The sequence below is a fragment of the Callithrix jacchus genome, chromosome 17, assembly GCF_049354715.1.
Source record: "Callithrix jacchus isolate 240 chromosome 17, calJac240_pri, whole genome shotgun sequence".
In the NCBI taxonomy this organism is placed as follows: Eukaryota; Metazoa; Chordata; class Mammalia; order Primates; family Cebidae; genus Callithrix; species Callithrix jacchus.
Genome location: NC_133518.1, coordinates 16,795,796 through 16,815,284, shown reverse-complemented (window position 1 = coordinate 16,815,284; position 19,489 = coordinate 16,795,796). Strand labels below are relative to the sequence as shown.

The 19,489-nt window shown below is 39.5% G+C and overlaps 1 protein-coding gene across 2 annotated transcripts in view; it reads left to right on the top strand.

The window, feature by feature from the left end:
* Positions 1–19,489, top strand: part of PRKCI (protein kinase C iota) — an 82,514-nt gene that overhangs the window by 18,200 nt on the left and 44,825 nt on the right. For both annotated transcript variants that reach the window (XM_035278819.3, XM_054247323.2), the window contains one exon: positions 16,611–16,700. In XM_035278819.3, coding sequence (XP_035134710.2) covers positions 16,611–16,700 — 90 coding nt within the window. The remainder of the gene's footprint in view (positions 1–16,610; positions 16,701–19,489) is intronic.

The following is a 19,489-nucleotide window of genomic DNA, read 5'->3' as shown; positions in this document are numbered from 1 at the left end:
GCACGCACCTATAGTCTCAGCTACTCGAAACGTAGGTGGGAGGATCGCTCGAGCATGGGAGATCAAGGCTGCAGTGAGCCCTGATTGTGCCACTGCACTCCAACCTAGGTAACAAAGCAAGACCCTATCTCCAAAAAACAAGCTACAAGTGTATAAATACGTTTCTGAGTTATACAAAAGGCAGCATCAAACCTTTCCCTGTTTTAATTTTACTTCAGTCATTGAAGACTTAAGCATTGGCAGTTACTGTTTATTCTTTTTTTCCTTAAAGTAGCATATTTGAATTAACAGATGCACATAGTGAATTAACGTTCTGATGAAACAGTCTTATGATAATGCATTTCGTAGTGCTTTCTCCCTAAGTAGCTATTAAGTTTCCTATGAAGCTGTAGACTTTGTCTTGTTCAAGTAAAAGGTTAAATTTTTCATTAAGGTCTGTTGATTCCCATGTGATCCTTCTTACCTTGCTTGATTCTGATACCAATCTTTTCTTAATTATAGACATACAGAGCCAACAGTAATTATTTTTAAGTTACTTTCAATTATTTTTCAGTTGTAATTTTGTCACCTTTGTCTTTAATCATGTAGGCATTGGGGCATGTTGGTCTGATCTGGAGAAAAAAAATTGGGATCTAAGACAGGACAGTCATTTGATTTCTCTGGCATAGGAGAAGTGCTGTTCCTCAAGCCAAACATTTAATTGTTGGAATTTTATGTTGGAGCAAGTAAAGATCGTAAGCTTACTTCATCTGTGTAAAGAGATTTAAGACAACAGCGCTTTTTCCTTGTACTCAAAACCAGGCTTAGTGATTTGTTTTACCGTGGAAAAACTGGTTTGGTTAATCTAACTAAACATTTTAGAAGGAATAGTAATTTTGTAACCATAATGCCACACTCCTCTTTCTCATAAATTCTTGTGTAACGAAAGAGTGTGGGACAGGGAATGACAAATGTGTCTTTTTTTTGTTTTTTTTAAACAAATGTGAGTTTTCAGTTCATACTTTTTATTTTTAATTGACAGATACTAATTGTCTGTTTATGGGATACAGGGTGACGTTTTGATACACATATATGTTCTGGAATGAAAAAATCAGGCTAATTAATAGATCTGTTACCTCAAATACTTCTTTGTGGTGAAAACATTTAAAATCCACTCTTTTTGTTACTTTGAAATGCATAATACATTATTATGAATTGTAGTCACCATGCTCTGCAATAGATTACCAGAACTTACTACTCCTGTCTGACCACAACCTTGTTTCCTTTAACTGGCACCTTTCCTTCCTCTGTCTAACCCACTCCCTCCAGCCTCTGGTACTCTCTACTTGTATGAGTTCAACCTTTTTAGATTCCACGTATCATGTGGCATTTGCCTTTGTATGCCTGGCTTATGCTTATTTCACTTAACATCATATCCTCTCGGTTTATCCATGTTGTTGAATATGACAGAGTTTTCTGCTTTTTTGAGGCTGAGTAGTATTCCCTTGTGTCCATATGCCATATTTATTGTATCTGTTCATCCACTGATGGACATTTCAGTTGTTTCTGTATCTTAGCTATTGTGAGTAATGCAGAATAATGCTACGGTGTAGTTCACCTTTGTTTTTAGAGAAAGAGAGAGAGTCCTTAGCCAGGAGTTGAATTCAGCCAACTCTTTGGCTGAATGTGTAGTCAGTGGTACTTCTCCTATGTATATAGCAGTATTATGGCTTTAAGCCTGAAAAAAATTGAAAGATTAATATTAACAGCCAGGCATAGTGGCTCTTGCCTGTAATCCCAGCACTTTGGGAGGCTGAGGCTGGAGGATTACCTAAAGCCAGGAGTTCAGACCAGCCTCCACACCAGCGAGACCTATCTCTACAAATAATAATAATAATAATAATAATAAAGCCAAGTGTGGTGGCATGAGCAACTTTGGGAGGCTGAGGCAGGAGGATCGCTTAGCCTAGGAGGTTGAGGCTACAGTGAGCCAAGATCACACCACTGCACTCCAGTCTGGGCCACAGAAAAGAAAAGAAAAAATTAACAGTAATTAGAAAAGAAAAGCAAGGGACCTCAAAGCATATCTAGTTTTTTTAATTGACATAGTTTTCCTTCTGTTTGAAGAACTTCCTTTAACATTTCTTCTTTTGTTTTGTTTTGAGATGGAGTCTTGCTCTGTCACACAAGCTGGAGTGCTGTGGTGTGATCTCAGCTCACTACAACCTTCCCCTCCTGGGTTCACATGATCCTCCTGTCTCAACCTCCCAAGTAGCTGGGCTTATAGGCACCTGCCAATGCCTGGGTAATTTTTGTATTTTTGGTGGAGATGGAGTTTCACTATGTTTGCCAGGCTGGTCTCGAACTCCTGACCTCAGGTGATCCACCTGCCTTGGCCTCCCAAAGTGCTGGGATTATCGGCATGAGCCATTGTGCCCAGCTTCTTTAACATTTCTCATAGAAAATTTCTGCTGGTGACAAATTATTCATGTTTTTAATTTCACTTAAGAATAGATTTATTGAGGTATAATTGACATATAATAAGTTATACATATTAAAACTTTACAGTTTGATGAGTTTTGATACCTAGGAACGCATCAGCACAAGCAAGATAGAGAACATGTCTGTTATCCCCAAATGTTTTCTTGTGCTTGGCAGCTCCTCACTTCTGCTCTTTCATCCTCAGGCTACTACTAATCCCGCTTTCTGTTACTACAGATTAGTTTGCATTTTTTTGAGTTTTACCTGGATAGTTATACAGCATGTATGTTTTGGTGGGTTGTGTGGCTGCTTTCACTCAGCATGATTGCTGATACATGTGTTAGATGTATATCAGTATTCGTTCCTTCTTGTTGCTGAATAGTATTCTATCCTGTGGATGTTCTGCAATCCATTAATCTGTTGGAGATCACTGGGATTGTTTTCGATTTGGGCTATTTTAAATAAAGGTGCTCTGAACAGTCATGTACAGGTCCTTGTATGGAAATCTATTTCCATTTTTCTTGAGTAAATACCTAGAAGTAGAATAGCTGGGTCATGTGGTAGGTGTATATACTGCCTTTATAAAATGGGAAAAGAAAATTTTGAAAAGGAGATGACATGGGGCACTTCATCTCAGGCATATCCTTGAGCAGATGGTTTTTAGTAAGGAATTCACATGGAAGTTGAGGATCAGGAAATTGATTTTTTAAAAATAAACTCTGTGCCTGTTAGTCCCTGAAAAGTTTGCATGTGCTCCAGTGGTATAGTATCCCAATTGAAGATCGCTGACTTAGAGATGTCTCCAACTAGTTTTCTTAGTTCTGGCCTCTCCCCACCTCTGTTCCTCAGGCAGACCTTACGCCCAGTAAATTCTGGCTGCTATCTTTTACACACCAAGCCATCTAGAGGCCTGGAAGGAAAAGGCATTAGACTGGGGTTCACCTAGGAGAAACCCCTTGGAGTGGTAAAGTGGGGATGGATTCAGGGGTGAGGTGTGATACTGTAACATAATGAAAAATATATATCTGCTATATCTCCCTGGTTCCTGACAGTGCCTAAAACCCTTGGAATGTCCTGAGTGATAGAAGTGAGAAGAGCATCTTTTGTTATTTATGATAAGCCCCTGTCAACCAAACCTGATTTATGCTAATGAGATGGCTCTTGGAGGATGGCTTCTGGTTGCCAGAGGAATCAACCATGTGGTTAGAGAGTTGGAGCCCCCCCTGCCCTCCGCCGCCGCCTTAAGAACCCAGAATGTAGGGATTCAGAGTGCTTCCTGCTCAGTGAACAAATGGAGATCTTGGGAGGGTGGTACACCTGGACCTGGCTTGGAAACTCTGCGTCCCCCCAATACCTTGCCCCATGTACCTCTTCATCTGGCTCTTCATTTGAATTCTTTACAATACTTGTTTTGGGAGCAAATTATTTAAGATGAGGAGGGGGTTGTGGGTGTAGGGGCCAGGAGAAAGCTTCCCCCTTGCTCTCCAAAGGTTTGCTGCTGAAAAATCAACTCACAAGAGGCAGATTAATTGGAGAAAGGGCATACAGATTTTATTATGTGTACACAGGAGAACCACAGAGATTACTCACTACCCAGTGGAGTTCAGAAGCTTATATAATATCCTGGTAAAACAGGTTGTATGGCTGGCCCAGGTACCCTGGTGTTTACAACTAATTGTTCACAGCCAGTTACAGATTTCTTTGTTCCTTTTCCACTCCCACTGCTTCACTTGACTAGCCTAAAAAAATTAATTAAATAAAACAGGTTATAGGAGAAGGGAGAAGAGAAATTCTGTTATAGGGATTACTAGGAAGAATGAACAGATCAGGGACAAGAGATTAACTTGTACATTATCTTGTAGAACGACCTGTTCAAGTGTGATTACATTCTTGGTCTTACTGGGAGGGGAAGACAAAGCAATTGTATTCCTTGGTGGGTCTGGATTTTAGGCGATAAAGGAACTTCAGAGAATGTCATTCTGGCTTTGGGAGAGTCAGTTGTAGGGGTGGGTCATTGGGGGAGAAAGTCAGAGAGACCTTTAAGTATTGGTTACTGACTCCTAACATGAGCGCCTGGTTTGTAGCCAAGTCAAACACAAGTGTGGCTAATTTGAGGATCTACTACTTGCAGTTAGCATCTGAAGTGGGGGACAGTCTATGTGACCGAGCCCTAAACCTATGGGGTCAGTGTTAACTCCAGGTAGTGTCAGAATTTAATTAAATTGTAGGACGCTTGGTTGGTCTCCACAGAGAATTGAAGATTTGCTTGTGGAAAACTCACACATTTGGTGTCAGAGCATCGTGAGTGGAGAAATAGTTATTTATAAGACAAGAGAGGTTGTGGGAGTCTTGAGATAGTATTGGGGCTCTTAGGTGCATCTGCTCCCATATCTGGGAAGGTGTGTTCTTCTTATTGGCATCCCATCTCCATTTGCCCTGTCCTCTTCCTCGCTCTCATGGACAACTGCTCACATGGTGTACGCTTATGATCCCCACACTGTTTTCTCCTCACTTTCACTTCTCCATCCCTAGGCAATCACTGATCTGCGTTCTGTCACTATTCCATACATATAAATAGCAAAATATAGTGGGTTTTCTTGTTTTTGTTTTTGAGAGACAGGACCTCACTATATCTCTCAGGTTGGCCTCCCAATTCCTGGGCTCAAGCGCTCCTCCTAGCTGAAACTGCAGATGCACGCCACAACACCTGGCTCAAGCATAGTGTTTTTATGTGCTTTTTAATAAACAGCACTGGCTGGATGCGGTGGCTCACGCCTGTAATCACAGCACTTTGGGAGGCCGAGGTGGGCGGATCATGGAGTCAGGAGTTTGAGACCAGCCTGGCCAATATGGTGAAACCCTGTCTCTAGTAAAAATACAAAAATTAGCTGGGCGTGGTGATGCGCACTGGTAGTCCTAGCTGCTTGGGAGACTGGGAGACTAAAGCAGGAGAATCCCTTGAACCTGGAAGGCGGAGGTTTAGGTGAGCCAGGATCACACCACTGCACTCCAGCCTGGGCAACAGAGCAAGACTCTGTCTCCAAAATAAATAAATAAGTAAAATAAATGGCATTGTGTATCCTGTATTCTGAAATGTCTTTTTTTTTTTCCCTTGGGTGTTATGTCTTTGTTTTTGTTTTTCTTTCTGACACAGATTCTTTCTCTGTCACCCAGGGTGGAATGCAGTGGTGTGATCATGGCTTACCACAGCCTACCACCCAGGCTCATGCAGTCCTCCTGCCTCAGACTCCTGAGTACCTAGGACTACAGGAGTTCCCCTCCATGCCCAGCTAATTTATTTTTTTTTTTGAGATGGAGTCTCACTCTTGTCACCCAGGCTGGAGTGCAGTGGCGTGATCTCGGCTCACTGCAACCTCCACCTCCCGGGTTCAAGCAATTCTCCTGCTTAAGCCTCCTGAGTGGCTGGGATTACAGGCCCCCACCACCATACCTGGCTAATTTTTGTACTTTTAGTAGAGATGGGATTTCGCCATGTTGGCCAGGTTGGTCTTGAACTCCTGACCTCAGTTGATTCACCTGCCTTGGCCTCCCAAAGTGCTGGGATTACAGGCATGAGCCACCATGCCTGGCCTGATTTTTTATTTTATTTTTTTGTAGAGACAGAGTCTTGCTATGTTGTCCAGGCTGGTCTCAGAACTTCTAAGCTCAAGTGATCCTCCTACCTTGCTCTCCCAAAGCATTAGGAATACAGGCGTGAGCCACTGTGCCTAGCAGGGCATTGTGTCTTGAGATCTGTTAATGTAGTTAGAGAATTAGTGTACCCTTTTAAAACAATTTTAATTGTAATTAAATGTAAATAAGAAAATTTACCAGTTCTACGACTCTTAAGTGTACAGTTCAGTGGCGTAAGTACTTTCACAGTGTTGTACAACCATTACCACTGTCAATCCATTTCCAGAACTTTTCATTGTCCCAATCAGAAACTGTACCCATTAAACAATAACTCCCTATGCCTTCTTTTGCAGTCCCTGGTAACCTGTGTTAAACTTTCTGTCTGTGAATTTGTCTATGCTAGGTCACCTTTGTTTTTGAAAGATGATTGCGATTGGTAAATAACTCCAGCTTGAAGGGTTTTTTTCTTTCAGTACCCTGTCTCATAGTTTGCATTGTTTCTGATGCAAAATCTGCTGTTAACTTCCTTTCTGTATGTAAAGTATCTCTTCACTGGCTACTTTTAAGACTTTTTTTTTTTTTTTTTGAGACCGTCTCACTCTGCCACCCAGCCTGGAGTGCAGCAGTGCAGTCGTGGCTCACTACAGCCTTGACCTCTCAGGCTCAAGCAGTCCTCCCACCTCAGCCTCCTAAGTAGGTGTATGCCACCATGCCCAGGTAACGTTTTCTTTTTTTGTTTTTTTTTTTTTTTTGTAGAGATGGTATCTCACTATGTTGCCAATGCTGGTCCTGAACTCTTGGACTCAGGCAGTCTTCTCACCTCAGCCTCCCAAAATGCTGGGATTACAGGTGTGAGCCATTGCACCCAGCTTTAAACCACTGTTTAATCCAGTGTTTTAAAATTGTTTTAGAAGGAGGCTATGTCTGTTCCTATTACTTCATCTCTTCAGGTGTGAAAGTTGAGGCTGGACGCAGTGACTCACAGCTGTAATCCCATCACTTTGGGAGCCCTAGGTGGGTGGATCACCTGAGGTTGGGAGATTGAGAGCAGCATGACCAACATGGAGAAACCGTCTCTACTAAAAATACAAAATTAGCCTGGCGTGGTAATGCATGCCTGTAATCCCAGATTACAGGGAGGTTGAGGCAGGAGAATTGCTTGAACCCGGGAGGTGGAGGTTGCTGTGAGCCGAGATTATGCCATTGCACTCCAGCCTGAGCAAGAAGAGCGAAACTGTCTCAAAAAAAAGAAAGTTGAGCAGCTTCATGGATGGCATGTATTTCTGTAACCACTGACTTTCACCTGCCAGAAAAAGGAGTAAATAAGCCAAAAATTCCCTGCTGCTGTGATTGGGCCTAATAGTGAAAGGATGACCACCTAAACATTATGGCACTCTTGGAAAATTTCTGTGAATCCATATTTTATATTTTATTTTTTAAATTCTTTTTTGTTGTTGTTTTTTTGTGTTTTTTTGTATGTGAACCTATATTTTAAGCAGTGTAACCCTTTTCAGTAGAGAGTACAGTGACTTTTGCCAAGGTTTAGTGTTCTGTGTATTCAGAGGCAGGGTGGCAGTGTGAAGGTCCTGATGGGAACAGAGTGAGAGTCTTGAGGGTCTGTGGTCAACTTGGACATCAGGGAGAAGAATGTGTGACACTGTCTCGGAGGTTGCCAACTTTGGTATTAGGCTGTGTTCTTTGGTATCAGGCTGTGTTCTTTGGTATCAGGCTGTGTTCTTTGGTATCAGGCTGTGTTCTTTCATATGTGGGGCACTGAATTTAGGCATATACTGAAATAACTAAATAAAACAAGGGTTACATACATGTTTCACGTTCTTCATTCTGTCAGGTTATCTCATATAAATAATTGGATCGTGAATGTTTATCTAACTTTTTGAGGTCTAATGCCTTAATTTGCTTCTATCTTTTTATAGGTAAAACAACAGCAACAACAACAAAAACAAAACAGTAAATGTGTTGGAAAAAAAAAAAAAACACCTGCTGGTTAATATTACATTACCTTGAAATTCACTGCACTGAGCAATTCTCACATGGGGTGGATTCCTGCACTAGGATGTGAATTTGGACATTTGTAATAGAGTGGGCTTTGAGAAACAGCTTTTCTGCTCATTTTGTTTCATGATAACTGCATGGGATTTTTGCTTCACGCTTATGCTTTCGGTTTTATCAAGCATTAAGCAGTTGGCCAAAACAGGTAATACTTGAACTAAAGACATTCAGTCCAAGAAAAACAAACTGGGTTTGAACATACGTAGAACTGGTAACTCACTCTTATTTTTGTACTTCCTTATGGTTATTCAAACGTGTTGGTCTCTAGGTACATTTTAAAAGCAAGTACTTGATCTGGCTTAGGTTTCAGCTAATAGCACACGATACTAGCTTGATAAAAAGATGATGTCCAGTAAAAGGGAGATGGTTAGAATTGGCTTTTTTCATTCATAGGCTACTACAGTAAAATCATCCTAACTACAGAATTCACTTGAAATGTGGAATCACAGTTTGCTATGTATTCATCTTTTTTTGGTTCAATCTTTTTTGGCTTTCTGGGACATCAAAATTAGCCAGTGAGTCTAGGGAAATTTGGACTTAATGTTTTAACGTTTAGATTTTTGAAAAGCCAAGATGCTTGTAAAACAAATACTCATTGTTATCCTTTGTGACAGAGAGAGAAAGAGAGAGAGAGAGAGAATGAATCTTGCTTAAAAAAAGTCCGTACTCAGTTTTCTCACCTGGAATATTAGAAATGAAGTGTTGGCTGGGCGTGATGGCTCATGCCTGTAATCCCAGTACTTTTGGAGACCAAGGTGAGAGGATCGCTTGAGCCCAGGAGTTTAAGACCAGCCTGGATGACATAGGGAAACAAAAAAAATATGTTCCTACAAAAAAATGAAAGGAAAAAAAAATTAGCCAGGCATGATAGCATGAGCCTGTGGGGCTCAGCTTTACCTTGAAAAGCTGAAGTGGGAGGGTTGCTTGTGCCTGGGAGGTCAAGGCTGCAGTGAACTGAGATCAGGCTGCTGCATTCCAGCTTAGGCAACAGAGTGAGACTCTGTCTCAGAAAAGAACAAAAAGAAATATATAATGAGACTGACTTTCCTATTTGTGGCAAAATGAGAGAAATTTACATAACTGAGAAAGGGAGCATTTTTAAATGAATTACTTTATTTCTTTGAGGAAAAATAAAGCAGACTTGTAGACTCTGTTCCTGGATTAGAATGCTACTTTGCAGACAAACTTAACTTTTGCAAAAATGCTAGACTGGCTGTACATGGTGCTCATGCCTGTAATCCCAGCACTTTGGGGGGCTGAGGTCATAGTTTGAGACTAGCCTGGCCTCTGTCTCTTCTAAAAAAATACAAAAAAAAAAAAAAAATTAGCTGGGCATGGTGGCGCACACTTGTAATCCCAGCTATTAGGGAGGCTGAGGCAGGAGAATTGCTTGAACCTGAGTGCTGGAGGTTGTGAGCCTAGGTGGTACCACCACACTCCAGCCTGGGTGACAGAGAGAGATTCTGTCTCAAAAAAACAAACAAAAAAACTTTATTTAAAAACAAAACTTTATTAAGATATAATTCACTAGTTTAAAGTCTACAATTCAGTGGTTTTTAGTATAATCACCGAGTTATGCAAATGTTATCACTGTCAACTGTAGAACATTTTCATTACCCCCTCAAAAAAGTTCCGTATCTATTAGCAGTCACTACTTGTTTCCCTCCTGCCCCTTTCTCTGCAGGCCCTAGACCTAGGTAACCACTAATCCACAATCTGTTTCTACAAATAGACTGATTCTAGACATTTCCTATACAGTGTCATTACTAATTCCTTTTATGGGTGGATAATATTCCATTGTATGGATATACACATTTTATTTATCCATTCATCAATTGATGGGCAGTTGGCTATTGTTGAATAATGTTGTTATGACATTTGGTTACAACTTTTTGTGTGAATATGTTTTTATTTCATATGGTAACAATGTTTAACCGTGTGAGGAACGACTAGACAGTTTTCCAGAGTGGCTGCACCATTTATTTTCCTACCCAGCAGCATATGAGGATTCCAATTTCTCTACATACAGTTAGATTCATTTTTTTATCAGCGTACTGAGTTTTGATCCAGAAATAGTGTATCTGTGTGATGTAGTTAAATCGTGTTGACCTCATTCGTTTTTATCTAGCCTTTTAAAATGTCACCACAAGACATTTATGAAATGAACATATGAAAACAAGTAACTTTCTTCCTACAGATTTAAAATAATCAGAAAATATTTAATCTACAGTAACAACATAAAAAATGTTTTTTTAAAAAAAATCTAGTAATAAACCTTAGAGAGATGTGAAGAAAATGTATAAAGAAACAACAAAAACTAAATCGTGTCATAAAACAAAACTTGAATGAATGATTTGGGAGTCAGCAACATATGTACAAAGTGGATTCCCTACATACCGATCTGTAAAGAAAACATTTCTCCCAAATTTTCAACAGTATTTGAAACCTGACAGAAATTTCATGAGGAAAAATAAATCCTCAAAAATAAACAGGAAAATTTTGAAAAAGAAAGCTGGGAAAGAGAAGACTTTTTCTTAATTTTGTATACCAGAATAGTAACAACTGAGAGAAAATATCTGACACATTTACAACAAAGGATTACTATAGCTAATATACAATAAATGTCAAGAAGTAGGTGAAAAATCTACATAATGAGGTAAAAATAGCCAATTGATAAATAACAGGCTCAAAGGTCACTAATAATTAAAGAAATTTTAAAATATTAAAGTGAGACATAACTTTTCACCTATTGGATTGGAAAATACAGAATTTAGTAATTATCTTTAAGAAATTAGTGCCAGGTGTGGTTGCTCACCCCTAGCACTTTGGGGATCCAAGACAGGCAGATCACTTGTGGTCAGGAGTTCGAGACCACCCTGGCCAAGATGATGAAACCCTGTCTCTACTAAAAATTCAAAAATTAGCCAGGCATGCTGGTAGGCACCTGTAGTCCCAGCTACTCAGGAGACTAAGGCAGGAAAATTGCTTGAACCCAGGAGGTGGAGGTTGCAGTGAGCCAAGATCATGCCACTGCATTCCAGCCTGGGCAACAGAGCAAGACTCCATCTCAAAAAAAAAAGAGGAAAGAAATTAGGAAAGATACACTGTTGGTTGAATGAATGTATGTGTTATAACTCTTTTGGAGGACAGTTGGAAATGCTTGGCCAAATTTTAAATGGGCAGACCTTTTTTGCTGTTAATTTTTTACTTTAATTTTAATGGATACCTAGTAGGTGTATATGTTTATGGTGTACATGAGCTATTTTGATGCAAGCATACAGAGCATAATCATGTTGGGTAAATGGGGTATCCATCACCTCAGGCATTTATCATTTCTTTATGTTACAAACATTTCAATTCCATTCTTTTAATTATTTTTAAATATACAATAAATTTTGTTGACTAATTACTTGGTTGTGCTATCAAGTACTAGATCTTTTTTTCTTTTTCTAACTTTTTTTTTTTTCTGAGATAGTGTCTCACTCTGTTGCTCAGGCTGGAGTGTAGTAACATGATCACAGCTCACTGCAGCCTTGACTTCCCATGCTTAAGCCGTCCTCCCACCTCAGCCTACTGGGACTACAGACGTGAGCCACCATTCCTGGCTATTTTTAAATTTTTTTGTAGAGAAGAAGTCTCCCTATGTTACCCAGGCTAGTCTTGAACCAAATACTAGATCTTACTCATTCTATGTGACTATATTTTTGTACCCACCCACCACCACTATCGTTCTCAGCCTCAGGTAACCATCATTCTGCTCTGTCTCCATGAGTTCAATTGTTTTAATTTTTAGCTGCCACAAAAGGAACATGAGAGGTTTGTCTTTCTGCATCTGGCTTATTTCACTTAACACAATGTCCTCCATTTTCATCTATGTTGTTGCAAATGACAGGGTCTCATTCTTTTTTCTGGCTGAGTAGTACTCCCATCATGTTGATAGACACTTAGGTTTCTTCCAAATGGCTGTTATGAATAGTGCTGCAGTAAACGGGAGTGCACATATCTCTTCAATATACTGATTTCCTTTCTTTTGGGTGTATATCTAGCAGTGGGATTTCTGGATCATATGGTAGTTGTATTTTTAGTTTTCTGAGAAATCTCTGTACTTGTTCTCCATAGTGACTGTACTAATGTACATTCCCAGCAATAGCATATGAAGATTTCCTTTTCTGTACATCCTTTCCAGCATTTCTTTTTGCCTCTCTTTTGGATAAAAGCCATTTTATCCAAAAACTGGAATGAGATGATATCTTGATGTAGTTTGGATTTGCAGTTCCCTGATGATCCGTGATGTTGAACACCCTTTCATATATCTGTTTGCCATTTGTTTGTCTCCTTTTTAAAAAGTGTGTATTCAGGGCTCAAGCCTGTAATCCCAGCACTTTGGGAAGCCAAAATGAGTGATCATTTGACGTCAGGAGTTTGAGACCAGCCTGGCCAACATGGTGAAACACTGTCTCTACTAAAAATACAAAAATTAGCTGGGCATGGTGACACATGCCTGCAATTCCAGCTACTTAGGAGGCAGAGGCAGAAGAATCACTTGAACCTGGGAGGTGGAGGTTGCAGTGAACCGAGATTGCACCACTGCACCTGGGTGACAGAGTGAGATCCGTTTCAAAAAAAAAAAATACTATTCAGATCTTTTTCCCATTATTTAATCAGATTATTAGATTTTTTTCCTATTTCTCCCATTTTGTGGGTTGTCTCTTTACTTTTTTGATTGTAGTGTTGACCTAACTTGATGTGATCCCACTTACCTATTTTTGCTTTGGTTACCTGTGATTATAGGGTATTACTCAAGAATTACTTGCCTGGACCAATGTCGTGGAGAGTTTCCACAGTTTTTTCTTTTAGTAATTACATAGTTTGAGGTTTTAGATTTAAGTCTTTAATTCATTTTGATTTGATTTTTGCATATGGTGAGAGATAGGGGTCTAGTTTCATTCTTCTGCATGTGGAATATCCAGTTTTCCCAGCACTATTTATTGACAGTCTTATTTATTGAAGACTGTCTTTCTCAATGTATGTTCTTGGCATTTTTGTAAAAAACGAGTTCACTCTAGATGTATGGATTTATTTCTGGGTCTCTCTTCTGTTCTGTCAGTTTGTGTGTCTGTTTTATGCCAGCCCCATCTTGCTTTGATCGCTATAGCTCCATAGTATAATTTGCAGCCACAGAATGTGATTCTTCCAGTTTTGTTGTTTTTGTTCAGGCTAGCTTTGGCTATTCTGGGTCTTTTGTGGTTCCATATAAATTTTACAATAATTTTTTTCTATTTCTGTGAAGAATATTATTGGTATTTATTGTAATTTCAGGGATTACACTGAATCTGTAGATTGCTTTTTATAGTATGGACATTTTAACAATATTCTTCCAGTCCATGAACATGGAATATCTTTGTATCTTTGTGTGTGTGTGTGTGTGTGTGTCTTCTTCAATTTCTTGTATCAGTGTTTTATGATTTTCATTCTAAAGAAAGAGATCTTTCACCTTTTTTTTTTTTTTTTTTTGAGATGGAGTATCACTCTTGTTGCCCAGGCGGGAATGCAATGACACCATCTTGGCTCACCACAACTTCTGCCTCCCGGGTTCAAGTGATTCTCCTGCCTCAACCTCCTGAGTAGCTGGGATTTCAGGCATGTGCCACCACACCCAGCTAATTTTTTATTTTTGATAGAAATGGGGTTTCTTCCATATTGTTCAGGCTGGTTTCGAAATCCCAACGTCAGGTGAACCGCCCACCTCGGCCTCCCAAAGTGCTGGGATTAGAGGTGTGAGCCACTGTGTCTGGCCAAGGTCTTTCACTTCTTTTGTGATATTTATTTGTAGATATTTAATTTTATTTGCAGATATTTAATTTTATTTGCAGTTATTTTAAATGGAATTACTTTCTTGATTACTTTTTCAGATTATTTGCCGTGGCATATGGAAATGCTACTGATTTTTGTATGTTGATTTCATATCCTTCAACTTTAGTAAATTAGTTTACCTGTTCTAATCTTTTTTTTGTGTGTGTGTGTGTGTGGAGTCTGTAGGTTCTTCCAAATATAAGATTATATCATCTGCAAACAAGGATAATTTGACATCTTCTTTTCTAATTTGGATGCCCTTTATTTCTCTTGTCTCATTGCACTAGCTTCAACTTCCAGTACTGTGTTGAATAATAGTGGTGAAAGTGGGCATCCTTGTCTTGTTCCAGATCTTAGAGAAAGGCTTTCCGTTTTCTCCCATTCAGTGTGATACTAGGTGTGGGTCTCTCTTATATGGCTTTTATTGTGTTGAGTTACGTTTCTTCTATCCCCAGTTGTTTTAGGGTTTTTGTCATGAAGGGATGTTAAATTTTACCAAATGCTTTTTTAAGCATCAATTGAAATGATCATATGGTTTTTGTCCTTTATTCTGTTGTATCAATATGATGTATCATGCTGATTGATTTGCATGTGTTGAACCATCCTTCCATCCCTGGAACAAATCCCAGTTGATAATGATGAATGATCTTTTTAATGTATTGTTGAATTCAGTTTGCTAGTTAGTGTTTTGTTGAGGATTTTGCATCAGTGTTCATCAGAGATATTGACCTGTAGTTTTCTTTTTTTGACTTATCTGTCTGGTTTTAATATTAGGGTAGTACTGATGTCTTAGAATGAGTTTAGAAGTGTTCCCTCCTCCATGTTTGTATTTTGGAATAGTTTGAGTAGGATTGGTATTAGTTTTTCTTTAAATGGTACTGAAGCCATTGGGTCCCAGGCTTTTCTTTGCTGAGAGATTTTCTTTATTATGGCTTTGATCTCATTACTTGTTAGTCTAGTCAGGCTTTGGATTTCTTCATGGTTCAATCTTGATAGGTTGTATATGTCTAGAGTTTATCTGTTTTTTTTTTTCTAGGCTTTCCGATTTGTTGGCATTTAGTTGCTCACAGTAGCCTCTAATGATACTTTGAATTTCTGCAGTATGCTCCAACCTCTGCCTCCTGGGTTCAAGCGATTCTCCTGCCTCAGCCTCCCAAGTTGCTGGGACTAAGGCACACACCACTGCACCTAGCTAATTTTTGTATTTTTAGTAGAGGTGGGGTTTCACTATGTTGGCTAGGCTTGTCTTAAACTCCTGACCTCAAGTGGTCTGCCTACCTTGGCCTCCCAAAGTGTTGAGATTACAGGCGTGTTGGGATTACAGGCATGTGCCACCACACCTGGCTTGAATGACTTTTTCATGGAGGAATGCCATTGTCCAGGCAGATGTGCCACCTCATTGATTGCCAGGGATGACTCAGTTGTCTGGCTAGTTGGGTAAGGGAGGTGTTTCTTCCTTCCCTTCTCTGTGTGTATGTTACTAAAACTGTTCATTTACATTTCATAGCAGCTCAGGTGGGACTGTTTTTCAGTACTTTTGTAGCTTTTCCTTTCTGTGACTCCTTTGAGGAGGCTTTGTCGTGTGAAAGGAAAAATTTGATGAAATGATTACATGGAGACTTCTGACTAATCATACTGTGGCAATGGAACTACTTTCACTTCCTCTTTTAAAGAAACAGGTAACAGAAAGCCTGCTCTTGGCCATATCCATTAGTCACATAGCAATGACAATTTAAAATTTGGTCAGTAGCCAGGTGTGGTGGTGCATGTCTGTAGTCCAAGCTACTCAGGAGGCTGAGGCAGGAGAATCACTTGAACCCAGGAGGCGGAGCCTGGGCAACAAGAACAAAACTCCTTCTAAAAAAAAAATAGTTAAAAAAAAACGTGGTCAGCAATAGATTCTGTGTGCTATATTTTGGATATACAATGTTAAGAACAAAATGACCAGGTGTGGTGGCTCATGCCTGTAATTCCAGCACTTTGGGAGGCCCAGATGGGAGGATTGCTTGAGCCCAGGAGGTCATGGCTGTAGTGAGCATCTGTATAATTTGGTGTCTGTGAACCTCATGTAGTATTTTTATACAAATATAAATGAAAGTTATATGTTACCCCCCACCAAAAAAAAGAAATATGTTACCTACTTCAGAAAATTGAATTGTCTAAAAAAATATCTAAATATCCCAGCACTTTGGGAGGCTGAGGCAGGCAGATCACCTGAGGTCAGGAATTTGAGACCAGTCTGGACAACATGGTGAAACCCTGTCTCTACTAATAATTCAAAAATTAGCTGGGTGTGGTGACACACACCTGTAATGACAGCTATGTGGGAAGCTGAGGCAGGAGAATTGCTCGAACCTGGGAGGCGAAGGTTGCAGTAAGCCAAAATTGCATGACTGCACTCCAGCCTAGTCGACAAGAGCAAAACTCCGTTCTCCAAAAAATAATAATAATAATAAATAAATATTTGTCCTTGTCACATATTTATGTTTATAAATGCGAGATGACTTTTTCACAAAATTTACATTGAAATTTGTTTAGTAATCGTCACATTTGGGGTTTTAAAGTGAGCTTTACTTTACTTTTGTATTTTTTAGGAGACCCGTGTACAGTGTCATCTCAGTTGGAGTTAGAAGAAGCCTTTAGACTTTATGAACTAAACAAGGATTCTGAACTCTTGATTCATGGTAAGAGAGTAGTTATTTCATACTTGTCCAGAGTGATAATTTATTTGAAATCAGTCTTTATTCTTGACCGTTTTGAAACATAATCCCAATGTCATTTTCTTAATCTCTGTGATTCATGCCTAAGTAATTGTTCTTATTCAGTAGTTTCTCACATGCTGCTACAAAAGGTAAAATTAATCTGCTTCTTATAGTCTGGGGAATTTTGTGATCTCTGTCAGTCTTGTTGGATATTAAAATGTGATTTCTCAGTGTATCACAGCAAGTTTATGACAGAACTTAAAAGTTGAGAGCCTGGGGAATCTAAGTCATCTCCTTGCAGTTTTGTAATGTATGGAAATAATAACCTCCAAAGGTAAGGTATCTTTAATATCTTTGCTTTTGCTTAAGGGTTAATAGTGAAACAGTTTACATGATTATTTATTTTTGAGACAGAGTCTCACTCTGTCACTCGGGCTGGAGTGCAGTGGCATGAGCTCAGCCCACTGTAACCTCTGCCTCCCAGGTTCCAGTGCCTCAGCCTCCCAAGTAGCTGGGATTACAGGCGTGTACCACCATGGCTGGCGAATTTTTGTATTTGTAGGAGAGGCAGGGTTTCACCATGTTGGCCAGTGTGGTCTCAAACTCCTGGTCTCAAGAGATCTGCCTGCCTTGGCCTCCCAAAGTGCTGGGATAACAGGCATGAGTCACCGCATCCAGCCCATTTACGTGATGCTTTACAGACACTAATATGTTTAAACCTCAACCACTTTGAGATGTAGGAAGTGGCATAGAAGAAGAAACCTAAACTCAGTTATCATGTAACTGGCACATCGTAGACCTGGATTGTGAATCTATGAATTCTGATTCCAAATTTTTGTTTCTTTCATTTCACTATCCTCAAATTTTTTTTGCCTTCAAAATTTTTTTATGTCATGTAAAACTTTCTTTTTTGAGGCAGTTTCTCTCGCTCTGTTTCCCAGGCTGGAGTGCAATGGTGCAGTCATAGCTCACTTCAGTCTTGACTTCCCAGGTTCAAGTGATCCTCCTACCTCAGCCTTCTGAGAAACTGGGACCACAGGCACTGCCACACCACTATGACTGGCTAATCTTTTTTTTTTTTTCTGTAGACATCGGGTATCACTGTGATGCCCAGGCTGGTTTCAAACTCCTGAGGTCAAGGAGTCTGCTACCATCTGGACCTCCGAAAGTGCTGGAATTACAGGTGTGAACCACCATACCCAGCCAAGAACCTCTTAATATACTGCATTTAATCGCAATATATTGGCAGTATTTCATCTAACATTTTTGAGAGTTGTGAGACCAGACTTGGGAAACTTAAAAAGTGGAAAAAATGTAAATCCTTCTTCAAGTATAATGAATCATTTTAGTACCTTATTGTTATTCCTTCGTATTTTCCTTTACAATGTATTTGTTATAAAAAAACAACAACAACAGTAGTTTGATTTTATCTTTTTTATTGAGGCAGAGTTTCACTCAGTTTCTCTCGCTCTGTTTCCCAGGCTGGAAGGCAGTGGCACGATCTCGGCTCGTTGCAGTCTCCACCTCCTGGGTTCAAGCGATCCTCATGCCTCAGTCTCCTGAGTACCTGGGATTACAGGCGCCGCCACCATGCCCAGCTAATTTATTATTATTATTATTTGTAGAGACAAGGTCTCACTATGTTGCCCAGGCTGGTCTCGAACTCCTGACCTCAAGTGATCCACCCGCCTTGGCCTCCTAAAGTGCTGGGATTACAGGCATGAGCCACCATGCCTGGCCTGATTTTTCCTCTCTCTAGAATTTGGCATAGTGACTCACAAGGGGTCCATAATTTACTCTGAGATTCTAATAGAGCTTTAAGAGTCTATTTTTTCGTCATCTTTCCAGAATAAAATTACAATGAATGCATAAAGCAGCGATTGATGAATGGTATTAAACAGTCAGTTTTAAGTCTTACTGCCTTTTAATGCTACATCACAGATGTTTTCAGATATTTGCTTATGTTTCAGCTCTTAGAAATATGCATTAGGAACTGTTCTTCCTGTATTCTGTGCTCTTTATTTTCTGTGTCCTTTAGTGCATCACAGACTGTGAATAACTGACTAGGTTTTCATAAATACATTGTTGCTTTATATTCTACCTTGTTATAACAATGGTTTGAATTAGTATATAAATTTGTAGTTTCTAATGTAAATTTACATTTTTGGATTTTGGTACTGTTTCTGGTGTTAATTTAGTCCAAAGTTTAGTATACATCTTTTAAAAACTAATATGTACCATATTTGTATACTTTTTTGTAATTTAATTTGCATTCTTTATTGTGACAAACTTGTCCCACTATACCAAGGATTTAAGGAAATACTAGTTAATAATTTCTTTAAGGATAAGAAAATGATTAATGATATAACAGGGACCGGAATGTCATTTGAGCTTCTAATGCATTGGTTTTGTTTTGTTTTGTCTTTGTTTTTGAGATGGTGTCTCACTCTGTCACCAGGCCTGGAATGCAGTGGCATGATCTTGGCTCACTGCAACCTTCGCCTCATGGGTTCAAGCGATTCTCGGGCCTCAGCCTCCCAAGTAGCTGAGACTGTAGGCGTGCCACCACACCCGGCTAATTTTTTTTTGTATTTTTTAATAGAGACAGAGTTTTACCATGTTGGCCAGGCTGGGATCTCCTGACCTCAAGTGATCTACCCACCTAGGCCTCCCAGAGTGCTGGGATTAGAGGTGTGAGCTACTGTGCCTGGCCTGATGCATTGTTTATAGACATGTTTGTTTTCTTAAGACCTTTTCTTCTTCTTCATCTT